Source organism: Plectropomus leopardus, chromosome 10, assembly GCF_026936395.1.
Source record: "Plectropomus leopardus strain MGB_pleo_1.0 chromosome 10, ASM2693639v1, whole genome shotgun sequence".
In the NCBI taxonomy this organism is placed as follows: domain Eukaryota; kingdom Metazoa; phylum Chordata; class Actinopteri; order Perciformes; family Serranidae; genus Plectropomus; species Plectropomus leopardus.
Window position 1 is genome coordinate 22262439 of NC_142185.1, and position 26785 is coordinate 22289223.

General features: G+C 38.9%; 3 protein-coding genes across 6 annotated transcripts in view; 1 reads left to right on the forward strand and 2 right to left on the reverse strand.

The window, feature by feature from the left end:
- Positions 1–83: 83 nt before the first annotated feature.
- On the reverse strand, positions 84–6298 carry trappc2 (trafficking protein particle complex subunit 2). 2 transcript variants are annotated; one of them, XM_088083306.1, is made up of 6 exons: positions 6031–6298; positions 5085–5189; positions 1392–1518; positions 824–972; positions 422–503; positions 84–318 (listed from the first exon to the last, which is right to left on the reverse strand). In XM_088083306.1, the coding sequence occupies exons 3-6, from the start codon at positions 1482–1484 to the stop codon at positions 220–222; spliced, it is 423 nt and encodes a 140-aa protein (XP_087939432.1). In that variant the 5' UTR covers positions 1485–1518; positions 5085–5189; positions 6031–6298; the 3' UTR covers positions 84–219. The 2 variants fall into 2 exon arrangements, with proteins under 2 accessions (XP_087939432.1, XP_087939431.1); XM_088083305.1 differs by lacking the exons at positions 5085–5189; positions 6031–6298 and adding an exon at positions 1784–1917.
- Positions 2013–14485, forward strand: ofd1 (OFD1 centriole and centriolar satellite protein). 2 transcript variants are annotated; one of them, XM_042494265.2, is made up of 23 exons: positions 2013–2167; positions 2254–2378; positions 2987–3190; positions 3289–3357; positions 3449–3473; positions 3560–3670; positions 3756–3892; positions 4094–4267; positions 4439–4545; positions 7029–7148; positions 7461–7534; positions 7628–7719; positions 7907–8096; positions 9292–9422; positions 9604–9715; positions 10451–11149; positions 11398–11554; positions 11652–11743; positions 13071–13199; positions 13372–13535; positions 13636–13818; positions 13906–13976; positions 14276–14485. In XM_042494265.2, the coding sequence occupies exons 2-23, from the start codon at positions 2283–2285 to the stop codon at positions 14319–14321; spliced, it is 3183 nt and encodes a 1060-aa protein (XP_042350199.2). In that variant the 5' UTR covers positions 2013–2167; positions 2254–2282; the 3' UTR covers positions 14322–14485. The 2 variants fall into 2 exon arrangements, with proteins under 2 accessions (XP_042350199.2, XP_042350200.2); XM_042494266.2 differs by having other exon boundaries at positions 3563–3670.
- Positions 14486–14534: 49 nt separating this feature from the next.
- Positions 14535–26785, reverse strand: part of gpm6bb (glycoprotein M6Bb) — a 39751-nt gene continuing 27500 nt past the window's right edge. The window contains exons 2-7 of one of the 2 annotated variants that reach the window (XM_042494269.2): positions 24789–24975; positions 22807–22963; positions 22459–22624; positions 21779–21852; positions 21599–21664; positions 14535–17836 (exon numbers count right to left, since the gene is read on the reverse strand). In XM_042494269.2, the coding sequence (XP_042350203.1) occupies positions 17687–17836; positions 21599–21664; positions 21779–21852; positions 22459–22624; positions 22807–22963; positions 24789–24975 (800 nt within the window). In that variant the 3' untranslated portion in view covers positions 14535–17686. Of the gene's footprint in view, positions 17837–18238; positions 19691–21598; positions 21665–21778; positions 21853–22458; positions 22625–22806; positions 22964–24788; positions 24976–26785 lie in introns of those variants that run through there. The other variant, XM_042494270.2, reaches the window with a different exon arrangement.

A 26785-nucleotide genomic window follows, 5' to 3' on the forward strand; every position in this document is an offset into this window, starting at 1 on the left:
TGTTATTAATAACCATCATACTGTGGCCATACTCACAGCTCATCTCATGCAAGAAATGGAAGAAACAAACATTAACTTAAACATCAGGAAGAAAATGTTTTATAGAAAATCTGCATTGAATACATTTAACAGGAAAAGACAGACGTCACACGTGTGTGATAGGTATATATACACAGCAAATAGACAAGATGCAATAAAATCCTTGTGCAGGTGAAGTGATTAACTCAGGAGATGTTTCTTTCCAAGAAACTGTACTTTCCTCTCAAAAGCTGTTGAGCGGATTGGTGCATTGATTTCATAGAAGGGATTCATTGCAAACTGAAAGACAGAAAAAAGAAATTAACCAAACAGTGAAAGGAGAAAAAATGGACAAAATGTTACCCCATGCAAAGTTATTCTGACTATATGGAAGACAGCTTACCTTTATGTATAAATCATACACATCATTAAAAAAGTTTTTGATTCCATCTTCTTGTCGCACATCATGCAGCATGATGAATCTTATATGTATGGCAAATAATTAAAGAAAATAAAGCCATGCCGATGAATTCCTTAAATGTGACAGTACAAGACACAACAGTATGACGACCTCCAAAAAGATAAAAATTAAATTCAATTGGACTAATTGCTGCAGTTATGTTGCATTTCTGAAATTTGTTTGACATGATAAATTAGCCATGAAGGTTCTCTCTCTCTCTCTTCTGTCAGTAGACGACAACATGGCAATGTTTTGGGCAGTTTTTGAATGAGATTACCACCATCAATAATAGTTATGTATAGTATTCTTTTAGGGAATATAAAAAAATCAAACAGAATAGAAAGGATATGTCCTGCAGTGACAAAGGCAGAAACAAACCACTCGTTGAACTTGTCCACAGTTTTCAAGTACATGTTGTTGGACAGCCACATGTTCTCATCCACCAGATCCAGGGCTGCGTGCGCAATGAACTGATTCAGGTGACGATGGTCATCCTGTGATCAAAAAAGTTGATTGTGACAGTGCACCCAGTGGGAATAACATGTATTTTCTTCAAATGCCAAATTGAAAAAAAAGAGACGTCATCAGAAAATAGTATAAATTACAAATTTCATGACAACAGTCCAGAATGACATCCAGAAATAATACAATGCATGTTTTATGCTTTGATGTCTGTGGGATCAAAAATTGCTGTTTGAATGGGTTTAGGTTGTGCATTTGTTGCACTTAACAGTATGAAAGTAACAATGTTGTTTACAAGGTGTATTTTAGACTTATTGTGGGAACTGAGCTGTAAACTTCGAGCTCAAACACAAATACACAATCTTTCCAAAATTGCCATATGCATGAACACAGCCAAAATGAGGAATTAAAGCGCGTAAAAAGCTCCAAATAGTACAGCCATTGATTTTACCTTTGATTCAGCTTTCCCTGCCGGCAAGAACTCCATCTCAAACACAGGGTTGTCCTGATGACCGACCATGACAAAATAAAAACTTCCAGACATCGTACCACTTTCTTCTTAGCAAAGTCAAACTTTCCTGAAAACAATTTATATCAGATGAAATGGGTTAAACAACGTAATCTTTCCAAATATCACTGTCGTTTTCACCCAAATTGACTGGGAACCCTTTAGCTGGTAAGCTAACGGTTAGCCGCAGTGCTCCACAGACACTTAGCGTCGTTTAAATCTTTAACGATTCTTGTAAAAGTAAAGCAAACATATTGAAATTTAAAGTTTGTAAGACTACAGCGTACGAAAGAGCAGGAAAGCTTTTTTCTTTGATACAACCGAGTTTTGTTTACCTGTCAAATTTGCTTCCTGGAGAGAAGCGAGAGCAGTCGCAAAAAGATGACGACATGGTAAAGCAGCCAAATACATTTAACAGTTATCTTCTGTAAAACGGTTTAGCAACAATGATTTTAGCTCAGTTTCATACACATAATTATTGCATTAAATAAAAGATAAATAGGTGAACAATAAAAAAAATGCTGTTTTTTTATCGTTACGTCATTACTGTGGGCCCGGAACGAAAGTTTCCGTTGACGGATTTAAATAGTGGAGGCACACCTCCTCCAAAGGGACGCTGAAACGGTCATCAGGCTGGAAACTATTGAATTTATTCTGTATTTTGAGATGCATTTTGTTTCAGGTGTTTACGAGGCAGAGTGGTAACAGTCTAACACCAGGTAAGTGTGCTTTAAAAGTGGTTTAAAGCGGAGATTTTTGCCATGTCAGCTCTAACGTCAGAGCGCTGTTTGTTTTTGTTTGTCAGGATCTACTAAACAACACTCGTCAGTAGTGATGTCCTCGGCCAAGGAAGACACGCTATCTCCAGATGAGCTGAGAAAAAGACTCTATCAAACTTTCAAAAATAAAGGAGTGCTCGATACACTCAAAGTAAGTCATGCTAATGTAATGTTTTTTTAACCTTTTGAAACCTGGATCATCATCAGTCACCTTGTGCTGCATTTAGATGCCTTTCACGAGCTGTTAGACCCTATGAAACGCTATGAAAAAGCAAATTTGTTTAATTTCGAAAAGATTGGGGGGAAAGGCAATAACAGACTTATATATACTAATAAATAATAATATATACCTTAAGTAATTTTGAAAGGGGGGAGGATCATTTAAAAAATACATATAAATATATATAAAAATCAACAGGACAAATAAGTGTTTTATGTTTGGTTGGTTGACTTTTAATGAATTTTATATTGTTCTGCTTATTTTCAGGCAATTTTCTTTATTTTATTATTATTTTTTTTAAATATAAAAATAATTTTCCACTAACTTTTTTCACTTGTTGCCTTCTCCCTATGTTTTTGAAAGAAGCCAATTTGCACAGGTTTCAAAGCATTAAATCACTTCTCAAAACCCATTTTTATAGACGTGCTTGTATGTGATGTCATTTATTTTGATTCATCTATTTTAGTTTTTCTTTTATTCTATCTCGAACATATTATTCCGATTATTTGTGTTTCTTTCTCTCTTCTGATCTGTCTCAGACACAGCTGCGGAATCAGCTCATCCAGGAGTTAAAACATCCACCTTTGCCAGGAGGAGAACCAGTTCCCAGACCAGTGCCTGTGAAAGCTGAACCTCTTTTGGCCTCTGCCTGTAACAGTTTAGTGGCTGATCATCTGCGCACCTCAGGATATGAGTACACCCTGTCTGTATTCTACCCTGAAAGTGGCCTGTGTAAAGACAAGGTGAGTAGGACTATTGTCTTTGCTTAATTCACTGTAGCAGACATAGTGAAAGACATTATTCCAAATAACAAATTGTGGTCTCTGATCCTTTTTAACAGGTTTTCACAACGGGAGACCTTCTTCAGCTTCTTAAAATAAGTCCCCAATCACCACTTTATAGATCTATGGTAATAAATAAGATTTAGCATGTACAATATTGTTCTTGAAATAAGAACTACATCTAGTAATAAGTGTTTTTATCATTATTTTATTTTATAGGCTTCAAACAAAGATAATGACAAAGGTATGTGCAATCTTATGTTCCTTTCAATAAAATGTCTTCTGCACCATAGGCCTGTCCTTGATATATTATATTCTGTCTTCGTCTAGCAGGGTTCCTGATCAGCCTTCTAACACAGCTAGCACACCATCATTCTCACGGCCTGTGCCATGATGCGGACACTCAGACAACCAGCATAGCAAGTTATGGAGAGTCTCTTGGTATGATGAAATAAAGTCTTAATTGTACTCTGCACACATGCCTTTCAACATACAGTGTTTAATTTTTTCTTTCTCCCATACATAGTTGAAAAGATGAAAATCATTGATAAGGAATATGAGCGCATTAGTTACAGCGGAGACAAATGGTTTTCATTCGAATCAAAACTGGCCGCATATAGAAAAGAAGTTGAAGCACAGATGCAAGCGGAAATGAACACAAAGGTACATATATTTTCCTACAAAGTTAAAAAATCAAAAACTAGGATCAGCAGATATAAACTGCATACTTATATCTACACTTAACTTTTTTTTTGAAGGTATTAATGCTTTATGGTGTAAATTTATGGCATGAATGCTTTATGAGCTAATATGTGATCATGTCGTTTTCCTGCTTGCCTTAATATTGTTTCTTTGTTTCTAAAGATGCAACATTTTAAAGAAGTTGAAATTGCTAAGGTGAAGATGGAAGAAAAAGCTAAATTTCATAAAGAATATGATAAGCTGAAGCAAGAGCTTGAGAGGACTTACGAAATCAAGGCCAAGGCGTTGATGGACCGGGAGAAAAATGCCATTGATCGCTTACAGAAACAACAAGAGGTAGTTCCTGCTGATATGATGTTGTGCTCCATTTCTTTCTCTTGAAATGAAACTATTTTTTTGTTAAATTACAGCAGGCTGTCAACATCACAGTATTCATTTGCATAATTTCTCACTGCTCAAATTTGACATTGTAATTAAAGCTTTTATTTGTATTTCTCTTTTCTTTAGATTGAAGAAAAAAATGTGTACATGCAGAGACAATCAGTCCTGAAAGAAATCGAAACAGTGCGGAACAGAGAGAATGAGCTGAGGATGAGAGTGGAGGCTTTTGAAAAGTAAGTAGTTAGTTTTTTCCATACCATTTGACATGGGTGTAGTGTGACTTTAACATATAAAATTTGATAAAAACTAATAGAATCTACAGGGGGGTTGTACTGACTGATTGGATTCGCAGGGCCGATACTGGTTATTAGTAGTTAATGAGACCAATAACCAGTATGCATTTACAATAAAAATGAAAATCTTTGTCAATATTTAAAATTTGGAATATAACAAACTCCAACACAAGACCATTTGAATGCCTTTATCAAATGTTTTATCAAAATGGAAACTTTCAACTCCCTGTTCATCATTTAGCCCCAGCAACGTTTTTTTTTTTTCTTTTTTTTATAAAGTCAAGTGAAAATTTAAATTAAAAATGAATAAATAGAAATAGCTGTCTGAGGTTTCACAAAGTAAAAGTTCCTCCAATGCTGACGCTTTCTTTGGTTTTTTTAATGTGATCAGCGATCATTAAAATAAAATGCTGATACAAATGATTGGCAAAATGCCAAATATCAGCCCCAGTAATCGGCCAGGCCGATAATCTACCAACCTCTATTTAAATGTCCAGTGTTCCTCCAGCAGAGAGCAGTCCTGTCGGCCTGGTGGCTGTAATGCACAGATGGTCCTCAGTCCCTCAAGCACATGGTATCTTCAGCTGGTAAATACAGAGTAAAACCCAAATCAGCAGACTCATCTCTGCCCACTCTTTACATAAAGTGTTAACCCTGTGAAACCTGAGCACAATGGCTCGATTTCTTTCAAAAACATGGGCGAGAAGTTACAAGTTACAAGAAAATCACCTGAAATTTAGCAAAAAAAGGAAAAGAGGTTAAAAATGTTTTAGAAAAAAAACAGTTACAAGAAAAAAGAAGATAAAACAGTTGACAACAACTGAATAAATATAATTATTAATATAGTTTTCTGGACTTTTTTTTTAATAAATTATAATTAACATAATTTCTTTCTCTATTTAAAAAAATCCTAATTCCTTACAATTTATGGAATATCTGTCCAATTTGCTCATTGCCCTTTTAGCCACATTTTTAAAAGAAATAAACCAGTTTTTCAGGTTTTAAAGGTTTAAATGCATGTGAAAGGCGTTTGAAAGCAGCACAAGAAAACTGTTGTGATTTCAAAGGGTTAATATAGCATGACAAACTTTAAAGGGTTTGCCAAAACAAATTGGTAAACTAAATCAAAAACCAAACTAATATTCACACCAAGAAAAGAAGTATAATGAAGGGAAATTATTCAGTAAAATAAATTGGGTAAGCAGAAAAAAGTAGTCAAGCAACTAAACACACTAGAACCAAACAAATCAAATAATCATGCAAATTAATCAGTGTCAAACCAATGTAAACTGAAGAAACCAAACACACAAAAAATAGCTCTCTCCTTATTTAGGGAGTTATTTATTTCGGTATCACTATCAGGACTCTGGGCCACTTCTCACGTTTGAACATTTGCAACCATCAAAATATGAAAGATGTCTTAACTGGAAGAGGGGTGAAGCGTGTCCCTCTCTTTGCAGCGGCCTGCTGTGGCGGCGTGCGTGTGCGTCGGGCCTGCGCTTCGCTCTGCCTCAGTCATGTCTCCTGCGAGCTGTCCACCGTCCTCCCGGGTCCCGCAGTCCCGTACTCTCGACCCGCCGTAGGCTGGCGTCGTGTCTTTCCCATGTTTAGTGTCGTCGGTACAGACCAAGTCCGTGCTGCTCTGCTCCATCACGGCGTCCCTGCTGTCCTCTCAGCGCGCGCACACCTCGCACACCTGTGCTGCATCTCCCTGATTAGCTGTGAGGAGGCCCCGTGCACCAATCAGCAGCGGCTGCACCCAGGTGTCCTTCCAGCTCTCATGTGAACTAGCTCAGGTTTTGAATAAAGTCTCAGAATCGATAAATATAATAATTATCCTGGGTAATATAATATTCACAAGTGCAAATAGAAACCAACCAACAGCCTGCCCTCCATAAGCTTTTTTTTAAATATTGTAGTCAACAACTATTTATCTTCCATAAATATAATTTCTGAAGATAATCTGACCCTGAATGAGTTGGATAATGTCATAAGTCTCTTGCACTTTAAGTAATTGTTCTTGCTGTCCGTGGTTTATTTTCTATCATTCTGTCACCCCCCTCAAATGTGTTTTTGTCTCATTTCATTACTGTTTCATTTGACCGGAGATATAAATTTATATGTTTCCGGCTTGTAATGTTTCATATGCAAGCTGCAGTTCCTAACTGGATTGTATACTGCTTTTTAAATATATATATTTTTAAAGGTGTCCTTTCAGTTCAAATAATAAACCTTGTGAAAACACAGGAATTCACCCAACCAGACAGCGCCACCAGCACCGGACCACACATAACGTTTCCCTCACGCACACACACATACCCTATCACCCTGTGACACTTTTATGCTAGTGAAGGGCTGAAAAGCTCTCACAATGTGGCCTGTCATTCATGGAGAATGTCATTGTGTTGTTTGTATGATGATAGGACTTGTCAAATTCACGAGGAAAAGGTCAAGACCACTGAAGAGCTGCTGAGGAGGAGAGAGCTGGCAGTGAAGACTATGGAGGACACGTACGACCAAAGGCTAAAGAATGAACTTTCCAGGTATTTTCCTGTTGACTAGGGGGTGTCTCATTTACACTTTGTTTGCCTCACATTGTCACTGCCAGTCAGATAGGCAGACTCATTTGATATTTTATCTTAATTCTGCTATTTCCCCGACCTCCACACTGCTGTCATTGTGTGGCCAGAGGATGTCACTGTTTTGTAGTTTTAAAGTAAAACCAGTATCCTGTACTTATGTTTGGTTTAATACTCTGTGCATTTCTATGATAGGATACATGGATTTTAAAGGTTGTTGAATTGATTTAGTGTCAGAGCCCTTTTTGATTGCTCTTATGTCTTTTATAACATTAGATATCAGCTGGAGTTGAAAGATGAATTCATCAAAAGAACAGAGAAACTAACCGAGAATGAGAACAGAAACAAATGTGAGTATCTAACTCAGTGCAAGGCTATGGGCCAGTTTCTTTTGCCCATTTTTTGTTTTGAATTTGTGTTTCACATTCTTTTTTATTTCTCAGTGGAAACTGCTCGTATCCAAAAGGAGTCAGCTGTAATCGATAGCAAATTAGAGGAGCACAGTAGAGCATGTTCAGAGCTGAGACGACTGCAGGTAAACAACACAACCCCAGCAACTTCAACCTCTCCAATGGGCAATATTTCAGTCCTACAAAATAACAAAACCTTCAGTAATTCTTTCTGAAGAGATTGCTTAATATTTGTGTGGCACACACTCTAAATGATTAAGTCTCCAGCTGTATTTTGCCTGCTCTTTTCATGTCTCTTCTGTCGCTTTCCAGATGGAGCAAGACACAGCACAGCAGCAGATCTCTCTGCTGACTCAACAGAAGGAGCTGTGGAGGGAAAGACTGGAGACGATGAGTGACTACCCCAGTTTGAAAAGAGAGAAAGCAGAGCTGCAGGGCCAGCTGCGGCTGCTAAAGAAACAGCTGGAGGAGGCCCAAGAGGAGAACCAGATTCTCCATGCAGGTGAGGATTAGCGTGGACTGGATCAGGGTTTTCTGTCTGTAATAATGTACATTTAATTAATTGTTTAAAAAAACATTAAATTGCTTCTTTTGTGGCTGGAGAATTTAATGCTATTTTATTGCTTATGAAACATTAAAGAGATACAATTTCCATGCGCCCAGTTTGGAGAAGCAGGCTGAAGTCCGACATGGAAGCTAAGCGATCTACTGCTGTGGAGGGGGGCTGCAGCAAAACGTGATTTAGCCACCAAAAATAACTCCATCAGTTTGAACTGTTGTTCAGTGGAGTCTGGTGGCTTTGATGAGAGCATGGGTGGGGAACTGAAACTATTAACGATTTCTCAAAATGGGCTATCTGACAGCAGGGAATAGCAGTGAAAATACTGTCAATATGGCGAATACTTAAACTGATATTGACTTTTTTAGGTGGCTATAATACATTTTGTTGCAGACTCATGTCCACAGCAGTACATTGCTTAGCTTCTGTGTCGGACTCGAGCCTGCTTCTCCAAACAGGGGGCGTGATGACTGACATATACTGTAGGTAACACACTTATGATAGTACCTCATATAACCCCACCTAAAAACCTATCCCTTAAACCTAGAAAACAGCATCTCAGGATATTTGTAGTCTCTTCTCATAACTGAGTTGAATCCATTTCCTACGTTGCTCTCATAGTGCCTGAGTGTGGGCTCATTGTGAGCTGTGGGAGATGCAGTGTACTGTGAAGCATTCATGTTAGTCTGTCCCACTGCTTCTGGGCTCAGCTGAGTCTTTTTGAATGTGTTTTGCTGCCAGTGTGGGGCCTCTGTGCTGGAGCTCTGAAGACAGCTCTCTAAAAAGGGAACCAGTGAGGGAATGGTGATGTGAAGGGGAGCAGAGAGCACAGTGAGCAGAGACAGAGGGCTCCCTTTACCCATGGCTGACAACCAAAATTTTTACCTCTCTCTGAGGAGTACAGTACTCTTCCTGTTTGAGGATGGGCCCTTTCTCCTTCTCACTAACAAAAGACAGAAACATAGTACTAGGACCCTTTTCTGCTGCACTCTAATCCATACAGACTAAACTGTGAACTGGAGCACCTAAACATGACACCCCTTTCTCCTCAGATAGCTTTCACACTGAAATCGATACTGGACTGGCAAAAAGGATGCACTTTTGAATTATATTTTGACTCCGATAACCCCTCTCTCAGATTTGGGCAAGCCGTCCAAGGAGCAGCTGGGCTTGCAGATGGAGCTGCGGAGGCTGCAGAGCGCTCGCAGACTGGTTGAGGAAGAGTTTGACAACCAGAAACAGGTGCTGCAGGCACAGCTCCAGAGTGAGGTCAGTCACATCGCAGCCTCTCGCTGAGTGTGGGAAACTATGCATTCTGCTTGGTTTATACATTTTTTGCAATATTGGGGAATTTCTTGTGGAATCTGTAATCTTCCAGGGACCCCTACGTACACTCTGAACAGACTATGTGCAAACAATAACTCTTCTTGTGATGTCCTGTTTTTTGCAGGTGGAGCGATGCGCTCAGTTTAAGGCGCAGTTGATGGAGAGTGAGGAGAGGGCACAGTGGATGACTAACCACATTGAGGACATTAAGCTGCAGCTTCGCCAAACTCAACAAGGTACCCCATGACTGGGCATGCATGTCTGCCACGTCTTATCCTGATTATTTACTTTGAACCATGTAGGATTCTGCATGCAGTTCTGAATGTTACAGTACATAACTGCAGCTCACTTTATATCTGCTTTTCATAAACTGGTTTCCTTTCTTGGAAATTCTTGAATATAAAGACCTCAAATATTATTATTAATTACTATAATGACATTTTTAGCAACAAAAAGAAAGGAAGTCATGTTACAGTAGTAACAATCAGATCTATCAGTGCGCATAAAGGCATGTAAAGTAGTGGTTCCAAACTGGTCAAGGGTTCAGATTTCTTCTTAGTCAATAGTTCAAGGTCCACACATTAGATAAAATACCACATTTTCAAAATTTAAAATTTTTTTTTCACAAAATGTAAACAACATGTTGGTTTAGAACACAGAAAATAAAAGTGACAGAAAACAGCACTTCAAAATTAAAGCTCTGTGCAGAAAATTCACTGTACTTCAAAATAAAGTTGTTTTTTTTTTTTTTGACACTTGTGGTCCATTCAGAATGAACCCACAACCCACATTTGGTCCGTGACCCACCAGTTGGAAACCACTGCTATAATGAGAAATTAGTTGTAGCAACCCTTTTTTCTGATTGGTGCTCTTTGTGGGTGTTTGGTCTTCTGTATTAGTGTTCAACTCTCCTCTTGTTTGCTTTTTCTTTTCTTTTCCTTTCTTTTGTGTCATCCATGTGATGACGGCAGCTCTTGAAAACGAAGTACTGCTTAACCCCAAGCCGTCTCTTGTCGATCGCTCAGTACTAGAGCTCGGCGCTGACAAGCTGGTTCCCCCTGACATCTATCTGGACAGAGCTCTGCTGAGGGCCAGGGTGGGTTATGATAATGTTTGTGAAGCAGGCGGGCCCTTGCAAGGACAAAAGTCGCCTTGGAGCGACTCTCCAGACTCAGACATGGACGTTGTGGCTGTGGCCAAGGCTCGGATCCAGGAGCTGCAGCAGGAGGCCGAGACCTTAGAGGAAGCCTACAGGAATTACCAGCAGAGGGCAGTGCGCTCCACCATTTCACACATGCTTCCCCCAAGACCTCTCTCCCCATCACATCGCCCTAACTCTCCTCTACATAAACAAGTGTCTCACCTTTCACACACCCATAAGCCCTACAGATCAAAGGTCTCACACAGACCGCCGTCTCCACCAACTAACAGAACTCCCTCATCAGCACCCTATGACACTGTTCCACCCGCACAGCTGAAAGTGACCTTCTCCGAAGAACATAACCAACCACAGTCTACAGTTTTCACTGACCACAGCCTCCATTCACTGACTGAATCTCAGTTTCTAAGAAATGGACACCCTCAGGATGAAAGCAGCCGTCCGTCCAGACGTCTCTCCTCAACACCACACTCATCCTCTGGGAAAAAGCTTCAAAGGGAGATTGCAGAAGGTACCTTCAAAAATGCTTTACCCCGTGACAACACTTCAAAAGGGATTAGATGCACCAGTCCCTTTTAACTGTCAAAAAAAATACAGTAAAATAGTTGTCAGCGCTCAAATTCTGCACATCTAACACTTACTGTATATATTTTATTAATGTGCCAGAACTTAAATTGCCACACTTTTTCCATGTCAGATTTTGGATTATAATCTTTCTCCCATGACAGTGTTGCCTAACAAAGTCTTTGCATCTGATAGAAGCAGCTGTGTCTCCGGTGGCGTTCCCGGAGCTGACGTTTGACACACAGCTCCCCCATGCCCCCCACGATGAGGTAGCGACCTCGGGTGACTTTTCCCCTGAGCTAAGCCCACCTCGCAGTCCTCAGCTCAAGAGCACAGCACGAGACCAGTCCAGGTACCATCTGGCATATCTTTGGCAAGGACATTTTTCTACACTTTTACATAGAAAAAGTAAAGACTAATGCTCTCTTTTGTGCTCTTGTTTCTGTCAGTCCACCAAAGCTGCACCCTGTGTTCTCCAGCTCAGAGTCCTCTCCACAGCCTGAGAAAATAAGCCTGGAAGATCTCACAGGCAATTTGTCAGGTAAAACAACTATAGTATTTTCTTTAATTATTATTTAAAGTACACTATGTAATAACTCCGTTTTCCTCTGTTCGTTGTGTTAAAGATACCATTTTTAGTAAATATGTCTGTGTAATTTCAATCATGTCAATTATTGCTTGTGCACTGTGGTCACACTGTTTAAGTCTGAAGTGCTGATCAAATATAAATCAGGACTCTGTTATTGCATTGCATATTTCTTGCCTCAGATGTTTCCAGAAACATTATTTTAGTGTATCATTGAGCTGTAAAATGGGAAAGTTTGCTCTGGCTGGTGGGTGGTACTTTGTTTTTGCATGACTGTTTTCAACGTGGCAGCCAGGTTACAAACTTCTCATTCAACCATGCCCCCAGGAAGTTCGTGGGCCTTTGAAGCCAATTTTCATAGTGGCCAAACAGTAAAATTAAAACCTCTAAGGGTAACAAACACACGAAAGACCCAAGAATGCAGGCTTGACTGAGGAAAAATCAGGCAAAAGGTCAATACATGGAAGATCTGTCCATTTAGGCAAAAGTACAAAGTCCACAAGGCAAAGGCAAGGTCAAAAATTCAAAACTGGTCAAAAACTATAAAGACTTACTAGGAAGCACACAAGGGAAAGCTGGAACACTGTCATGAAGGACAAGACCAACTGGCAAGGAAGAGAGGACAACACACAGACTAAATACTCTAGGGAAGGGGCGACAACGAGACACAGGTGCAGCGCATTTAGGCGGGACAGGTAATCACACAGACGGGAAACACAAGAGGGCAGGAAGTGAAGAGCTCTGGAACGAGACAACGTGAGTATCAAAATAAAACAAGAAATACAAGACTTGAAGCATTATAGAACAGAGACAAAAAGTAGATATCTCCAGTGCGCTGGCTCTACAGGTCAAATGCACAAGCTGTGCCAGTCATCCACAGAATTTTAAACACGTCAGTTGAACTCTTTTTGAACACTGAGTAACTTTGACAGAAATGAACAGGGTCTCTCTTATACGTCATGACTAACTGATACACAAACGGTCATTTTGTGGGTAAAGTATTCCTTTAATGTGTGTAAAAGTGTTTTTTTTTTTTCTATGTCATTATCTTTAATTTAAACAAAATCCCAGCAACAAAATGGAGTATATCCGGTGTGGAGGCTTTGGATTTGAGAATGGCTGCTTTTTAATGAGTGTGTGACTGGCCTCCAAAGTGTCCTTTCAGTGGCCCCGCACAATGGTGAAGATGAAGGGCAGCTGATTATGTATTCTGTGCCGGTCCTCTGGCCCTTTTGCATTATGGTGGAGCATAAAAGATCTCTTTGTGCATGTCTCCCTCCAGAGCCGGGCCACATTCCAGAGCTTCTCCTGGACACTGCCGTCCCTCTCTCTGAGGAGGCCCCTGACGGCCCCGCTGTCCCCCGCCCACAGGACCTCCCAGAAGACCCAATAGACTTGCAAGGCCAAGCGGGTGAGTTGTTGGTTGACCCAAAATGATGAAAATGGCCACCTACACCATCAGTATGACCGTATTAATCTCTTGTATTTTGCTCATATTGTGGCCACTCTGGGGTACATTGCTTCTTAAACCAAAATAAAGTGATGACTTACAACTGATTTGACTCAATCCATATGTTTTATAGAAATCCCAATAGCCTCAGGTGAATCTGCTCAGAAGGAAGATGCTGAGGATGAGGAGCAGAGGTGGGAAAAAGAGCGAAAGGAGAGACTAGAAAAACGGCAAAGGGAGCAAGAGGAAGCTCGAGAGAGGGAGCAGCGAGAACTTGAGAGACTGGAGAGGGAGATGGTAATGATTAGACCTCCTCTTTCTGATCACTACATATTTATGTCTGCCAAGAAAAGGCACCCTGAGGAAATGAATATTGACAGAATCTATGTCTAACCAGCTTTTGCAAGAGATGGAGAAACCAGAACAAGAGGAAGAAAAAGAAGAAACTGAAAGTAAGAAAGGAGCAGATGAAGAGCAGAAGCAAGGGGCAGACAACGACAGGGAGGAGTCTGAGGGTGAAAATCCATTGGAGAAATACATGAAAATGGTCCTGGAAGCAAGAGAAAAGCAGCATGTGCAGGTGAGTTGCATGCACTCCTGCAAAACTTTGCTTTTGTGTCTTGACTTGTTGCCCTCTTTGTTAAACTGAGTGTATTTTTTTTCCCAGAGCCCTGGAAGAGAAGATGCAGGACATATGAGCCCAGAGGCCAAGAGTTTGTCTGAGGAAAAAGATAACAGGTAACCAAAAACACTTGGCCAGACATATGGCTTTACTTAAGAATACAACTCAAGTTTTCTAATTCAAAAGCTACGCTGTTACTGTAGGAAAGTTTAATAAATATATAAGCCCACATAATCCTCTTCCAAAAACATTTAATTTATTTGGTGGTTTCTCATCTCCTGGTTGTTTTAATGTCGTTATTTGTTCTGGAATTATGTTGTCTTAAGGATAACTTAATAGAAAAATACTATTTTTTGCCTCTTCTTATTTTCTGTCCCCGAGGCTTTTGCTAATTAACTCGATATTGTTTCCCCAGCGTTGCAGCATATTCACACAAGGATGACGATGATGATTTCTGGTGATCTTCCAGAGTGCCTCCATAAACTGATGAATTACACAAGCCTCCATAGCTTTGCAACAGTTATTAGTGTGAAGCATTTATTGTTTAAGATTTTAAGATTTTACATTACAGTATGTATATTTGACACCACGTTGTTTGAATAAATTTTTTTTTTTGCCACCAGACAAGCTTTTTCTGCCATGCCAAAGACAAAAAAAACCCCACCGGAACAGAATGAAGTTTTTAATTTATTTTTATTTTTTAAATTTTCATAAAAACAGTCAACAGGCCAGTTGAGTAATGTCATAAAGGGGTTTCCAGTCAGACAGGATGCTGGATTGTTGTCCTCCTGGTGATTGATGGGTAGCCTTTGTTCTTTAGTTTTTGGTTGGTTCAACAGGAAACACAGCATACAAAGATAAGATGTACTTTAGCTGTTCATCTATCATCTTTCTCCTTGGCAAATGCACACCTTTGTCTATTAGTCCTGCAGAGAACTATGCAGGTTTTGTACTACAATATCTCACGGATACGGTGTTAAACACTGGGCAGAGAATCACAATGGCATTCATACTTTGGCTACATTTAGATTGCCATACAATTTTATAAATGACTGGTATTGCAACTAATTGTTAGCTGAAAGTTGAGTATTGAGATAGATTTGTGTCAAGATTGTTTGTGTGCGGGGTCGACAACCTGTGTGTAAATGTGTAATCTGTAAATGTAAAATAACAATTCCTAAAAAAAGATTTGTAAACTCACACAAATATTTAGCAAATCGGAACGATCTCAAAGATCTGAAAACAAACACATTTCACAAATAAAAAAAAGGTGTGCTTAAAATGCAAATCCACAACCCAAAAGAGATTCACACATTAAAACTGGATTTACAAATATCAGTTGTAAATGTTAGTAAGATATTCAACAATGCTACTAATTTATTAGTGACATTGTATTTTTTTTAATTTGTGGAATTTTTTGTGTGCTTGCAGAGCCGTTGTATATTTGCAAAATATTTTTGTGAGTTTCAGAAACTTTTTTTTTGTATTTGTGGGAAGTGTTTTATATATACAGATTACAAATTAAAACCTGGACTTTCGATCTGTTCACAGAAATAATATTGACACAAATCTTTCTCCATAAATGAGTTAAAATTTAAGCATCATTAATTCTCGAGGAAGCCCTTGACATTCATAGAAAATACAGGTAAACTATCAGACAACAACATAATATAATACTCATATACTTTTGACTTGAATAAAAGAACCTAGAAAAACACTACAACTAACCAGCTACATAAAATGGATTAATTTGTATGCATTTAGAAAAAAGGAAACAGGCAAACACTGCCTACTACTGATGTCAGTATACATGACTGTACATCACGTGTGTCACTGCAGAAACAGTTGTCTTCATGCAACAAAGAAACTTATCCCTGTAACTCAGCTAATAGCAATAAAAGATTACATGAGTAATTATGTCAGCATAATGACAATTGCACATCAAAAACTGGTGCAATAATAGAAAATTAAGAAAAAAAATTAAGTGGTTTTATCTTTAAAAAAAACACAAAACATCCTGACTTGTAACAACTTTACATTTTTCACACCTTAAGTTCTGTAGGTTTTTCCACTGTACCAATGCACATGGGACACAGTATAAGATTTTTCAAAATCAAGTAAATTTTGATCATATATTACAATATATGATGAGATATTACAATAGATAATGAGCTAAAAAGCATTTCCGAAGGATCAGAGCGCTCTCTGTGTTGGCAAGCCTTATTTTTTCTTTTTCATTTGCATAAATGAATACACGTGGAACAAACTTTTAAGATACTGAATACACTGAATATCTTTCTGTCTAATTATTGGCAGCAATTCACATTAAGCAAGCAAGTTATTCTTCTGGCATATCCTTAAAGATTAAATCCTATGATACTGTGATGTCGAGGAGCTTTCAGAGTGTATGTGCTTTGTTTACCCGAATACATCCTTTCATAGTGTCTGAGGTGTCTTCTTAGGATTATAATGGGATTTTTGAACCAGTTAACAAAGGAAAAGTGTTGGTTTCTTATCAGTTACATTGTTCCATAGGCTCTAGTGCACACCTGAGGTAGTGTTAATGTAGGCCATGAATGTTCTGAGTGACCTTTTAGTAGCTGTACGATGAAAATCTGAATCTAAAACCAATTATTAACACTAAGATAATTCCAAGGACTAAAGGGACAGTTCAACCTAAAACCAAAAGTATGTATTTTTTTTCTTACTTGTGGTGCTATTTATTAGTCAAATTGTTTCAGTGTGAGTTGCAGAGGGTTGGAGATATCGGCCGGAGAGATATCGGTTGTAGAGATTTCTTAAACTTCAAAACAGTGAGACAGTTGACGGGTATAGTTTGGTAGATAGAAAATAGTTCCAAATGAAACTGCTCACAGCAAGGTCAGTGGATTGTCTTGAGTAACAGGTCCATAGTTTCTGGAATGAGACATTGCTGTTGAGTTTTTCAAATTTTTTTTTTTTTTTTTTTGAGAGTGCCATTGAGTTTAATTATATTCAAGAGGGGACAGACATCTTGGTAACTCACACCAAAACTATATAGATTGATAAATAGCACTACAGGTAACTGGAAAAATATGTATTTTTGAGCTGGGCGTGAACTATCCATTTAAGATACAGTTAAATACAACTGTTTTTTTTTTTTTACAACAGAACTGGGTCCACATTTTACATTTAACCTCTTTTCATACTGTGAAGTTAAAGCAAAACATGACATGCCACAGTCTTATAATTTGACGGTTCCTCTGACATGCCATCTTCAAGTGACACTCTGAATGTAAGGCCTTTCATGTTGTGTATAATTACTTTGCATTTCTTTCAAACTGAAAAAAAGCCAAGAAATAAAATGTTAAATTGTTGAAAACTGGCCACCACAGCTCAGAAAGAAAGACAAAGCAAGACTGTAAAACAAACATGTCATCGTTATGCGTTGTGTAAGAATAGTGCAATGTCTCAAGCTTCGCCAGCGAAAAACCGGCTATAAAAAAGGGCGAGAGAAAATCAAACACTACACGAATATCAGAATTCACTTTTTTTCTCATTCAGAAATATAGAATATTAAAAAAAAACAACAAAAAAAAAAAAAAACAGCATAAATGAAATTTTAAGTAGCAGTTCCAAAACACTTCTTGGTGAGTTAGTGCAGAAAGCAACACTGATGCATTAGTTTGTTAGGAGCCTGGTTAGTACTGCACAGTGTCACGGCAGTTGGCAGGTTATTTTAGCTGAGCGTTGTCTTGGTCCAAGAGGGCCACAGTGGCTGGCCGCAGTGTTTGTGTGTCTTTATGTGTGTGTATGTGTGTGTGTGGATTGTGAGTGTATGATATCCTTATGTGTAGGAATTGAGGCATTCCTTTGAGCGTGAGGTGATGTCCTGCAGCTCCCGCTCTTCCTTCATTTTGATGTCTTGGTAGGCATGCATTTGACTGGCATCCTTAAGGTAGGCCCAGTTTGCTGAGAGAATCATGAGGAAGTGGATCTGGAAGAGAAGGGTGAGGTGGATGGCCGGTGAGCATGTCAAAGATGCAAAGCAAGCTACAGGAGTCAGAGCTACAGTATGTACATCACAGACATACACAAACATAAAGTTAAGCTTTTTGAAAAAAAGACTTAACAAACAAGAGTGACAAAAGACATTACTGAAAAAGACTTATTGTAACATCACTGTTACAATCATCACTAATACTGGAGTTACTATCTTTCTGTATGCACAGTACTACAGAAATGACACTTAAAAAGGCATGAGAATGAGTAGAGAATAGAAAGGTCATGCATGCCAGTTTTATGCAGCTGTAAAAGCTTGAGGTTAGTGCAAAGCGTGACCCTGATCCATATGCAGTTCAGTATTATGCTGCCGTATAAGAAATAGACCAAGTAGGGATACTTTTGTAAACAAAGATTGTTTATTTTATATAGAAAGTAAAAGCTACAGTCTTCAAAAACTTAAGAGAAAATTAAATATATGAAATATGGAGTATAAGTAACTATAAACAGATCAAAGAATCTGGAAAATGTAAGCATGCAGGCTCAGTGTTAAGATAAAAACAAATGGCTCTTTAATGGCACTTTGAGAAAGAATAAAAGGCAAATGTAGGAAACAAAACATCAACTTCATGGCTGAGGCTATACCAGCATCAGTCCTCATAGAAAAAAAAATACATTTACGCTACTCTAGAATTGGAATTGGAATCTTTTTTATTTATAAAATACATGAAATGAAAGTGAGGCTTAGGGCCTCATGCAGAAGTTTACCCCTGGTACTGGCCTAACCCTTCATAGCGTGCTGTGCTAGGTATGTGCAGTTACTGAAATCTACAATAAACACAACTGGTCGCCATAATACTCATCAGCAAAATACATTTGATAAAGGTTTTTAGTTTAGTTTAGAATCTAACTCGTGACAAAAAGAAATAATACTGAGTATTTTCTGTGGTCATGGTTTCATGGGTCGGCACCAAAATTTTAAGGCTAATAAAGGTAACCAAAGAAATACAAGGCACTGTGCCTGTGTAGCTAGTCCTTTTACAGATATAATTCATCCTCACCAAAGCTGCTAATCTGGCAATCAAAACTATAAAGCCTGAGAACACCTTTAATATTTGTCATCAGATGTCCTTGTGGACTAATTTCAGAGCTGTACATCTATATTGGTGCTTTGTATGTCTTGATTTGTCTAATTTACTTACAAACCTTTTTAAAAAATTTTGTGTTACAACCTGCGTAACAATCTTACATTTCTGTTCCACAAGTGCCTCAGGAGTTTGTGCACAAATTCGCATTTCAGCTGCAGTCAACTGATGCTCGTCTTGTTATAAAGGGTGAGGTTCTGTAAGCTCAATACTGTAAGGTATTTTGTTTTTTTTTTAATCTGAAATACTGCTTCTGTGCAGGTCAAGATCAGCTCCGTGCATTACGAATATAAATAACACTGTTGTGGATTCTAGCTGTGCACATTTCTAGAAAATCTGATGGTGACATAATTATATAAGTGAGTGCCAAAGAAAGCAGAACAAACCAGCCAACTAAACACCACCCCAATCTGAAGACAACTCTCATCAGGTGTCCTCAGACAAGCCAATGTCCCTGGATAAGAAATGCTAAAAGAAGCATACAGTCAGCTATTTACACTTCATGTGATTACTAATGGAGAGATGTTGATTTTTCTATTCTTTTTTTTAGTTCATTTGTTGTCAGTGGCAACTGTCTCTACTCAGTACAGCCTCAGATGCTGTACCGTGCTCTTAAAAACAGTTTAAAACTTAGTGCAGCAGTCTTCTCGACTCTTAAACTTCAAAACGGCAAAGTTATAAGTGGTAGCCATCATGTAGATCAGCTGGTGGAAGAGAACAGAAAAGGTTGTAAGAGAACATGCCGGTGACCTCCTCGTCACTAGTACTCTGACAAGTTAGTAAAGTGACCAATCATTTTTTCAAAAATAAAAAGTTGAGAAAAAATTAAAGGGATAGTTCAGATTTTCTTTTTAATTGTGGTTGTAGTTATTCATAGTTAGTGTATTACTACAGCAGATGTCAGTGGCCACACCCCTAGTTTAGAAAAGCAGGCTGGAGTACTGCCACAAAGGCTACATATCGTACTTCTGTGGATGGGTGCACCAGCAAAACATATTTTAGCCACTTAAAAAAATCAATATCAGTTTTTTAAGTGTTTGCTATTTTCAGAATATTTGCACCACTTTACATTGCCGTCAGATAATGATTTCCAACAGAGACCGAAGCCGTTACATCCATTCCATTTTGTGTTATTCTGTGACTTTGGTGAATCTGAACTGACCCTTTAAAAACACCAAAATCACGTAATAGCACAAACTAAGTCATTTGAGACAGTGGTAGACAAGAGGCTCCTGTATTCTGTGTGATAAAATTACTATTTTTGTAAAAGGACTCTGGTGGCTTTGAAAGGAGCATAGATAATGGCTTGAGTTCCCTGTCAGAAAGGGCTATTTTACGGAAGTAAAGCAGTGAAAATGTTTTAAATATAGCGTACACTTTAACTGTTTCTAAGCAACCACACCTCTTCAACAAAAACAGTAATTTTCTACCGCTGCCTCGATCAGTTAGTTTCTATCATGGTGTGATGCTGGCATTTTAAAGGTAAGTTCAATTTCACCAAAGCCACACAAAAGCACAAACTAACCCACCAATCAAGGGAGGTGTATATCAGCCGCTCTCGTTCTGTGCGGTAAAATTACTGTTTTGGTCAAAGGAGTCTGGAGGCTTTGAAGAGAGCATCGATGGATGATACACAGCTTCAGTTGCATCCAAATGAAAAGTAAAGTGTTAAAATATTCTCAATATAGCGTACAATGAAACTGATGTTGATTTTTTTTAGGTGGCTAAAATCTTGGGAAAAAAACGCTCACTTTGTATTTGGGCTTAGAATGAGGTGCTAGAGCTGAGTCGTGAAAAAAGCACATTTGCACATTCAAACCTGTGTAGAAATCATCTTTACTATGCAAGCTTTTGGTCAGACAAATTCTTCAAGGCATGACAGGTAACAAGTGAAATCAGCATTATAAGGAGCTGGGAGAACATCACTTGATTAGCCTTCATGCAGAACACCTCTTGTTACGAGTCTTACGTAACAAGACATCAAGGGGATTGTAGTCCTTGGAAAAGTGACTACAAAATGAACACAACTATAGAGACAGTCAAACACCAAGCACAACATATTTACAAAACTTACTATATTCAAAATATATTCAGAAATAACAATAGAAATAGATGCTATGTGGCTTATGTGGCTAAATAAAATTGCCTCATCCACAGCAGTTCATTGCTTTGCTTCTGTGGCAGCCTGTTTCACCTCTCTGGGGTTATGAAGGACGCCATCTAATACATTGACAATGAATAATTACCTCACACACTTAAAAAAATCTAAACTATCCCTTTAATTTATACAATATCCTACCTTTGATTTTGTTGTTAAAACTCATAATTGTTATTTTCAGAAATGACACTCTTTTATGGCACAAAAAGCAAGCCCAATGTGCATTTTCTTCCATCTTAAAATAAATAATACAGCGCCGTGAGAATCTAAGCAGATGGTAAACAGCAAATGGAACTGGAGCTGAGGAAAAACCCATGTGTAATCTTCCTCAGTGTGGTTACATAAACCATATGGGAATGAGAAGAGGAGCATTTGACACATGATCTGCTGATACAAACCGTGCAAAGATGGACTAAAGGGAGAGGATGGATCAAGAGGCTGGAGGGAGGCTTACCAGAGCGATCACAGTGGCTCCCGCCCCGGCGCACGCTACGATGTACAGGTGATAAGACAGGTAGAACTGGAAAAAGACAACAGTGATTATTCTTCAAAAAAAGTGACACCAAGCTCCTCTGCTGTCCTCCGCTGATGTGTGTATGGCATTTATGAGAACGGATAGAAAACAACCTCTTACCTCACTGGTGTTGCAGATGTCACCTAGCGTACTGCCACAGGCCTTTCCTGGTGTGGCGTTCCATGGGATAATTCCTGTAGCCATGACATTTGGAAGTTACATGACAATGAACTGTATGTGAATCATAACCAAATCTGTCAAGTACTGTGAATTTAGTCTGTTGAGTTGATGTCCACTTGATAAAAAGCAAACAACTTTTTTTGTTGCTGTTAAAATGCTGGATAAGACAAAATTTAAAGGGCCACTCCTCAGATTTTTCACATTAGGAACGTTACAAGTAAACCTACTAATACTAAGGCTGAGAAAACAATAATGTTTTTTTCTAGTTCTAAAGGATTTTTAGAGTCCACCCTATAGGTACAAGTAAAGATATCTCTGCGTCTGCTGCTTTGATTTAAAGCAGTATTTTATTTCAATCTCTCCCTTGAAAGTCTGCAAACCTTTATTTAAGCGCATAAGAGTTTACATCTTTGGGCTTTAAAGGTGTTTGAGGGGGGGGGTGTTACTAGTTTAACTGGTTGCAATAAGAAGACAGGCAACAGTTGGTAAGGGCTCGCAAATTGATATTACTTGGTTTAAAGGGGTTGCATGCCAAAAAAGGCAGGAATCCCCTAATTTAGAGTACTGTGTTTGTTCTAGGCCACCACAGTGCATGCACGGACAGAATGCTAATCTCTCACCGTACTGACGAACATCCACACAGATGGAGTCATTGGTAAGGTTGGCCAATGGAGACTTCATGGCAGCACAGGTAGACCACATGTTGTAGAAGAGGAAGACGGGCACAGCGGAGAAGCCAAACACACCGAGCCAGGCCACACCGAGAATGTATGTGAGGAACACAAACTGAGGACACAGAGATGGCACAATGTTAGCAAATAACTATGAAACTAAACCAGTTCTGAAAAGATAATTCATTATCAGCTGTGTTCGTAATTTATTTTTTAATCACATGCCAAGAAACCTCTCTTAAGCACTTTGTGTTTAAAATTCAGGTTGAACACAGCGGTGTGATTGTATTAACATACCATTCCACTGATGCAGCGTCCACAGATGGTGGTCTTGAACTCGCTGTGCAGCTCCTTGACTGCACTGGTCGTATAGAAACCCTCAGCCAGCAGAATGATCCCATACAGGAAGAAAAACGAAGCAATGCCATAGATGACATACTGCATCAGCTGTATTCTGTTAAAGAGCAATGTCACACACAAGCTTAGTTTTGTCTGTAAAGTAAAGCTGTAACAGGTCAAAACAGAGTGAGCACAAATCCAGCACTAACAGCTTTTAGACTCCAAATGAAACACCTGGAGAGAACCACTTAAAATGTGTGGTAAAGTAATAGCGTGACGTACCACTGTCTGGTGTGGAAAATAGCTGCTCACAATCATTTATAATTTTTTGCATGCACTCTTTAAAACATGAGTAGCCTGTGCCGACTGATTAATCAAAAACAGATGGTTATGATCGAGATCCAGCTTTACTGAGACGTGGAGAGAGATGCTAAGCCCAAATGTGGAGATAACAGGTGATGCATGTCTCTGGAAATCATCCCCCAAGAGACAGACTACCTCTGTTAGACATCTTAAATTAAACAGTACACTCCAAATCTACGGCAACATAAAACATATGTGCAGTCCTGTCTTTTGTCATTCCGCTTTTATAGGCTCAACTAATGGATGCACTTTAACAAAAAAAGATCCATATTAGGACTGCTCTCCAGGATAAGGTGAATGCGGCAGATGTTTTCGGCTAAAAATAGCCTTATAAAGTCAATCTCATTAAAAGTGTTATATATCTTACTGTTAGGCCTCTTCTTATTGTGATGGTTATTTGAGAGCACATTTTAACAGTAAGCATAGTGTGTTATGGTTCTGCTGTGACATTAAAAGGCAAGTTTATTATTTTTCAAGATAGATTTACATGTTTTTGTGTTTAAATGACTTATGGGAACAACAATTAACAAAAGAAAGCTCCAGCATTGAACAAAACAGGCTGCACTGTAACCACTCAGGGAAATTTTGAACCATTAATTTATGTCCACTAAAAGTGCTTGTTTTTGCCACTGACAGGCTCAGATTGTTATTGCAGGGGTCTACCAACATTATGAAAAGGACAACTACAGACAGACCGTTTTGTTAAAGCAACAATGTGCAACTTTTAATTGATTGTTGAGTCTCATTCCCAGGTCGTCAATTACCAATGTGTTTGTTGATGGTCAGACAAAAGCCCCAACCCAAAGCTTCTGTATATGAAAATCTGGTAATGAGACTAACAATCAACTAAAAGTTGCATAATGTTGATTTTAAGGGTAAAATCCTTTTATTATCACCAGAAAAAAAGCCCTGAAATTGGCATCACCAAACTCCATTTAAATAAATACAAATTTTATCATCGTAAAAAACACAGTTAATTCGAAGTCAACCGCAACAGACTAAAACTCACATAAATGTCCATCCAGGTTCATCTTTCTACTGTTTCAACAATCACCAACTGTGCTTTCTGTGAAATAAATTCTCAATTACCCAATTAGATGTGAAAAGATGCTGGCTCTATAGATGCTTAAATTTTCACTTTTTATTAAATGGAGTCTGGTGGGTTTGGCAATAGCGACTTTGGGGCTGTTTCTTGTTGAACAAAAAGGATCTACCTCTTTAACAAAAAGGTCTATCTCTGTAGGGATCCTCTCCATAACGTAGCTGTCACACACTTATAACAACAGTCTGAGGCTGTCAGTGGCAAAAACACGCACTTAAAATAGGTATATGTACATTAACAGTCTAAACATGCCCTGAGTATTTACATTGCCGCCTATTTCGCCACTCCCGGCTTCAGCCCTCTTACTTAATACTGGACCATGCTTTGTTCCAATTAGTCACTTGGAAAAAACATGGAAAAAAATGGGGTGAAAAACTATCCAAGTAACCCTTTTAAGACACAATATTTTGTATCAGACACAGGAGAGCACTACAAGCACACATATAGTGCACACATACAGTATGAAGTGACTTACACCTCAGTCAGCATGGCGTGATCTTCGGTGACCTTCGAGAAGTGGTTTTCCAGGATGGTCACTGTGCCAGTGAGAGCCACATGGCCACATCCACAGAACAGGGCAACGCCAGAGAAGCAGAGGATTGTAGCCACCAGCGACGCATACGGCACTCCGCCTAAACATTTGATGCAGCACTCAAAGCAACCTGAAGGAAAAAAACAGACAAACTGAATCAGCAAGGGGTCATATGATATCATGGAAACTGTGATTCGTACCAAACTGTTTTACTTTAGAATCCCAAACTGTAACCATAAACCTCAAATCCCATATGAAGGATTATGTTTTGTTTGCAGGACAGGAAGTGATCTCAGGGGGATGAAGTATGAGATGAATATTCATATGAGTCATCCATTCATTCATCGAGCCTATCCCAGCACGCCCTGGACAGATCACCAGTATATCACAGGGCCATATGAATCATTTTGTAACCAACTACACCAAATGGCATTTTTCTCACATCTGGAGACATTGAAGAACATTTAGACTTTTCACTTAGATATCTGAAGGACAAAGGAACTAACACAGACAGGATAATCTACTCTAAATAGGTTTTCATCTGAGGTCACGCTTGATTCGGCGCGCTTCCTTTCGAGACTTCTGCAATGCAGTGGAAACAGTCCAGTTTGCAAGGTTGAGGTTTTTACAGTCTACACTGCCTTTAAAGTTTCATCTCACAATTCCTCACTACACTTAAAGGGCACTAATGGCCTTCCAGCGGGTCAGAGTCATGAGTGTCAGCCAAACTGTAATGGAAATCAATGGTAACTCACAACGAGGGAATGAAGTGACCCAGATGGATCTGCCTCATCCAATGTGTTCCTATGCCTTTGTGAAATGGAGCCAGTCGCCACAATGCGCTGTCTGTGGATGCATGCAAACAAACCACAGTGCTTCCAATCACATCCACATGTGTCTGACAGGATGTTGTTGAGTCACAGGACATCCAGGTCAGTGTTTATGCTTTAAAGCTCTCACATATGCCTGGTGTCACATTAAGTATTCAAAGCTGCTGTAATCAATATCTTTACATTAACAAATGACAGTGCAGATGTGATAGAGGTCACTTGTAGTAATGAACCTATAAAAGTTGGGTTCACCCCAAGCTGCAGCCTCCAGGGGCTGAATAATGAAGCCAACACTGGTGCCAAAAACTGCAGTTTATCAAATGACCACTTGAGGCTGGCTCCAGAATCAAGTCCAATCCACAAAGACACCCACGTTAAGATGCCCAACTTTACAGCAGAAATAAAAATGATTACAGCCTGGTACAATAACTAGTTTTGGTCTCTATAGGTAATTTGAACATCCATGACCACTGCACTAGGGGTGAATTTTTATATAACTAATTTGTGTTTTTATTAAGGCTCACAGTTCTACATAATTAAGGGTGGACCACTTTAAATGACAGGCTGTCTGCCGATAGTGTCCTCAGTCTCTCAGTCAGATCCACCCATCATTCCTCCACAACTCCAGCCTCTCCCCCCAGTATGGTCACTTTTGGCCCCCCAAAAAAACTAAATAATGACGGCCAAAATGATTAACTCTAGGCATTAAAATGGGAGTCCACAACACAATGGCTGACGTAACAGTGGTTTTGTCCATAATTCTAAAAGTCTATGCGGTTACACAAATGAAGCACAAATCTTAACCAAAATTTCAGAAAATCACCAAAAGAAAACATAAATTTATGCCTTCTCCATTCACTACTGGTATGCCAATATTGGGCGTTGGTTCACTGAAATAAGCAATAGTGCCGCTGCAAAAGAGGGCACAACAAGATGACATAAGAGGCCAGTTAAGCCTCAAACAAATGTAAACAAGGGATGTATAATAATGGAAAGAACACTGTACAATGGAATTAGCGAGTTTCGGACAATTAGTATTACAGCTATGTGCTCTTGGAAGACTTCTGCAAACAGCCTTTTGTGCATACATAAGCCGTTAAAAGCCATCAA

Excerpts from the sequence above, each read along its gene's own strand:
- trappc2 (XM_088083306.1), bottom strand. The coding sequence starts at position 1,484 with ATGTCTGGAAGTTTTTATTTTGTCATGGTCGGTCATCAGGACAACCCT. Across the intron at positions 973-1,391 it reads CAGGGAAAGCTGAATCAAAG|GATGACCATCGTCACCTGAA; the intron begins GTAAAATCAATG and ends TTTTGATCACAG. Across the intron at positions 504-823 it reads TTTGTCACTGCAGGACATAT|AAGATTCATCATGCTGCATG; the intron begins CCTTTCTATTCT and ends TGCCATACATAT.
- ofd1 (XM_042494265.2), top strand. The coding sequence starts at position 2,283 with ATGTCCTCGGCCAAGGAAGACACGCTATCTCCAGATGAGCTGAGAAAA. Across the intron at positions 9,423-9,603 it reads AGGCACAGCTCCAGAGTGAG|GTGGAGCGATGCGCTCAGTT; the intron begins GTCAGTCACATC and ends TGTTTTTTGCAG. Across the intron at positions 9,716-10,450 it reads GCTTCGCCAAACTCAACAAG|CTCTTGAAAACGAAGTACTG; the intron begins GTACCCCATGAC and ends TGATGACGGCAG.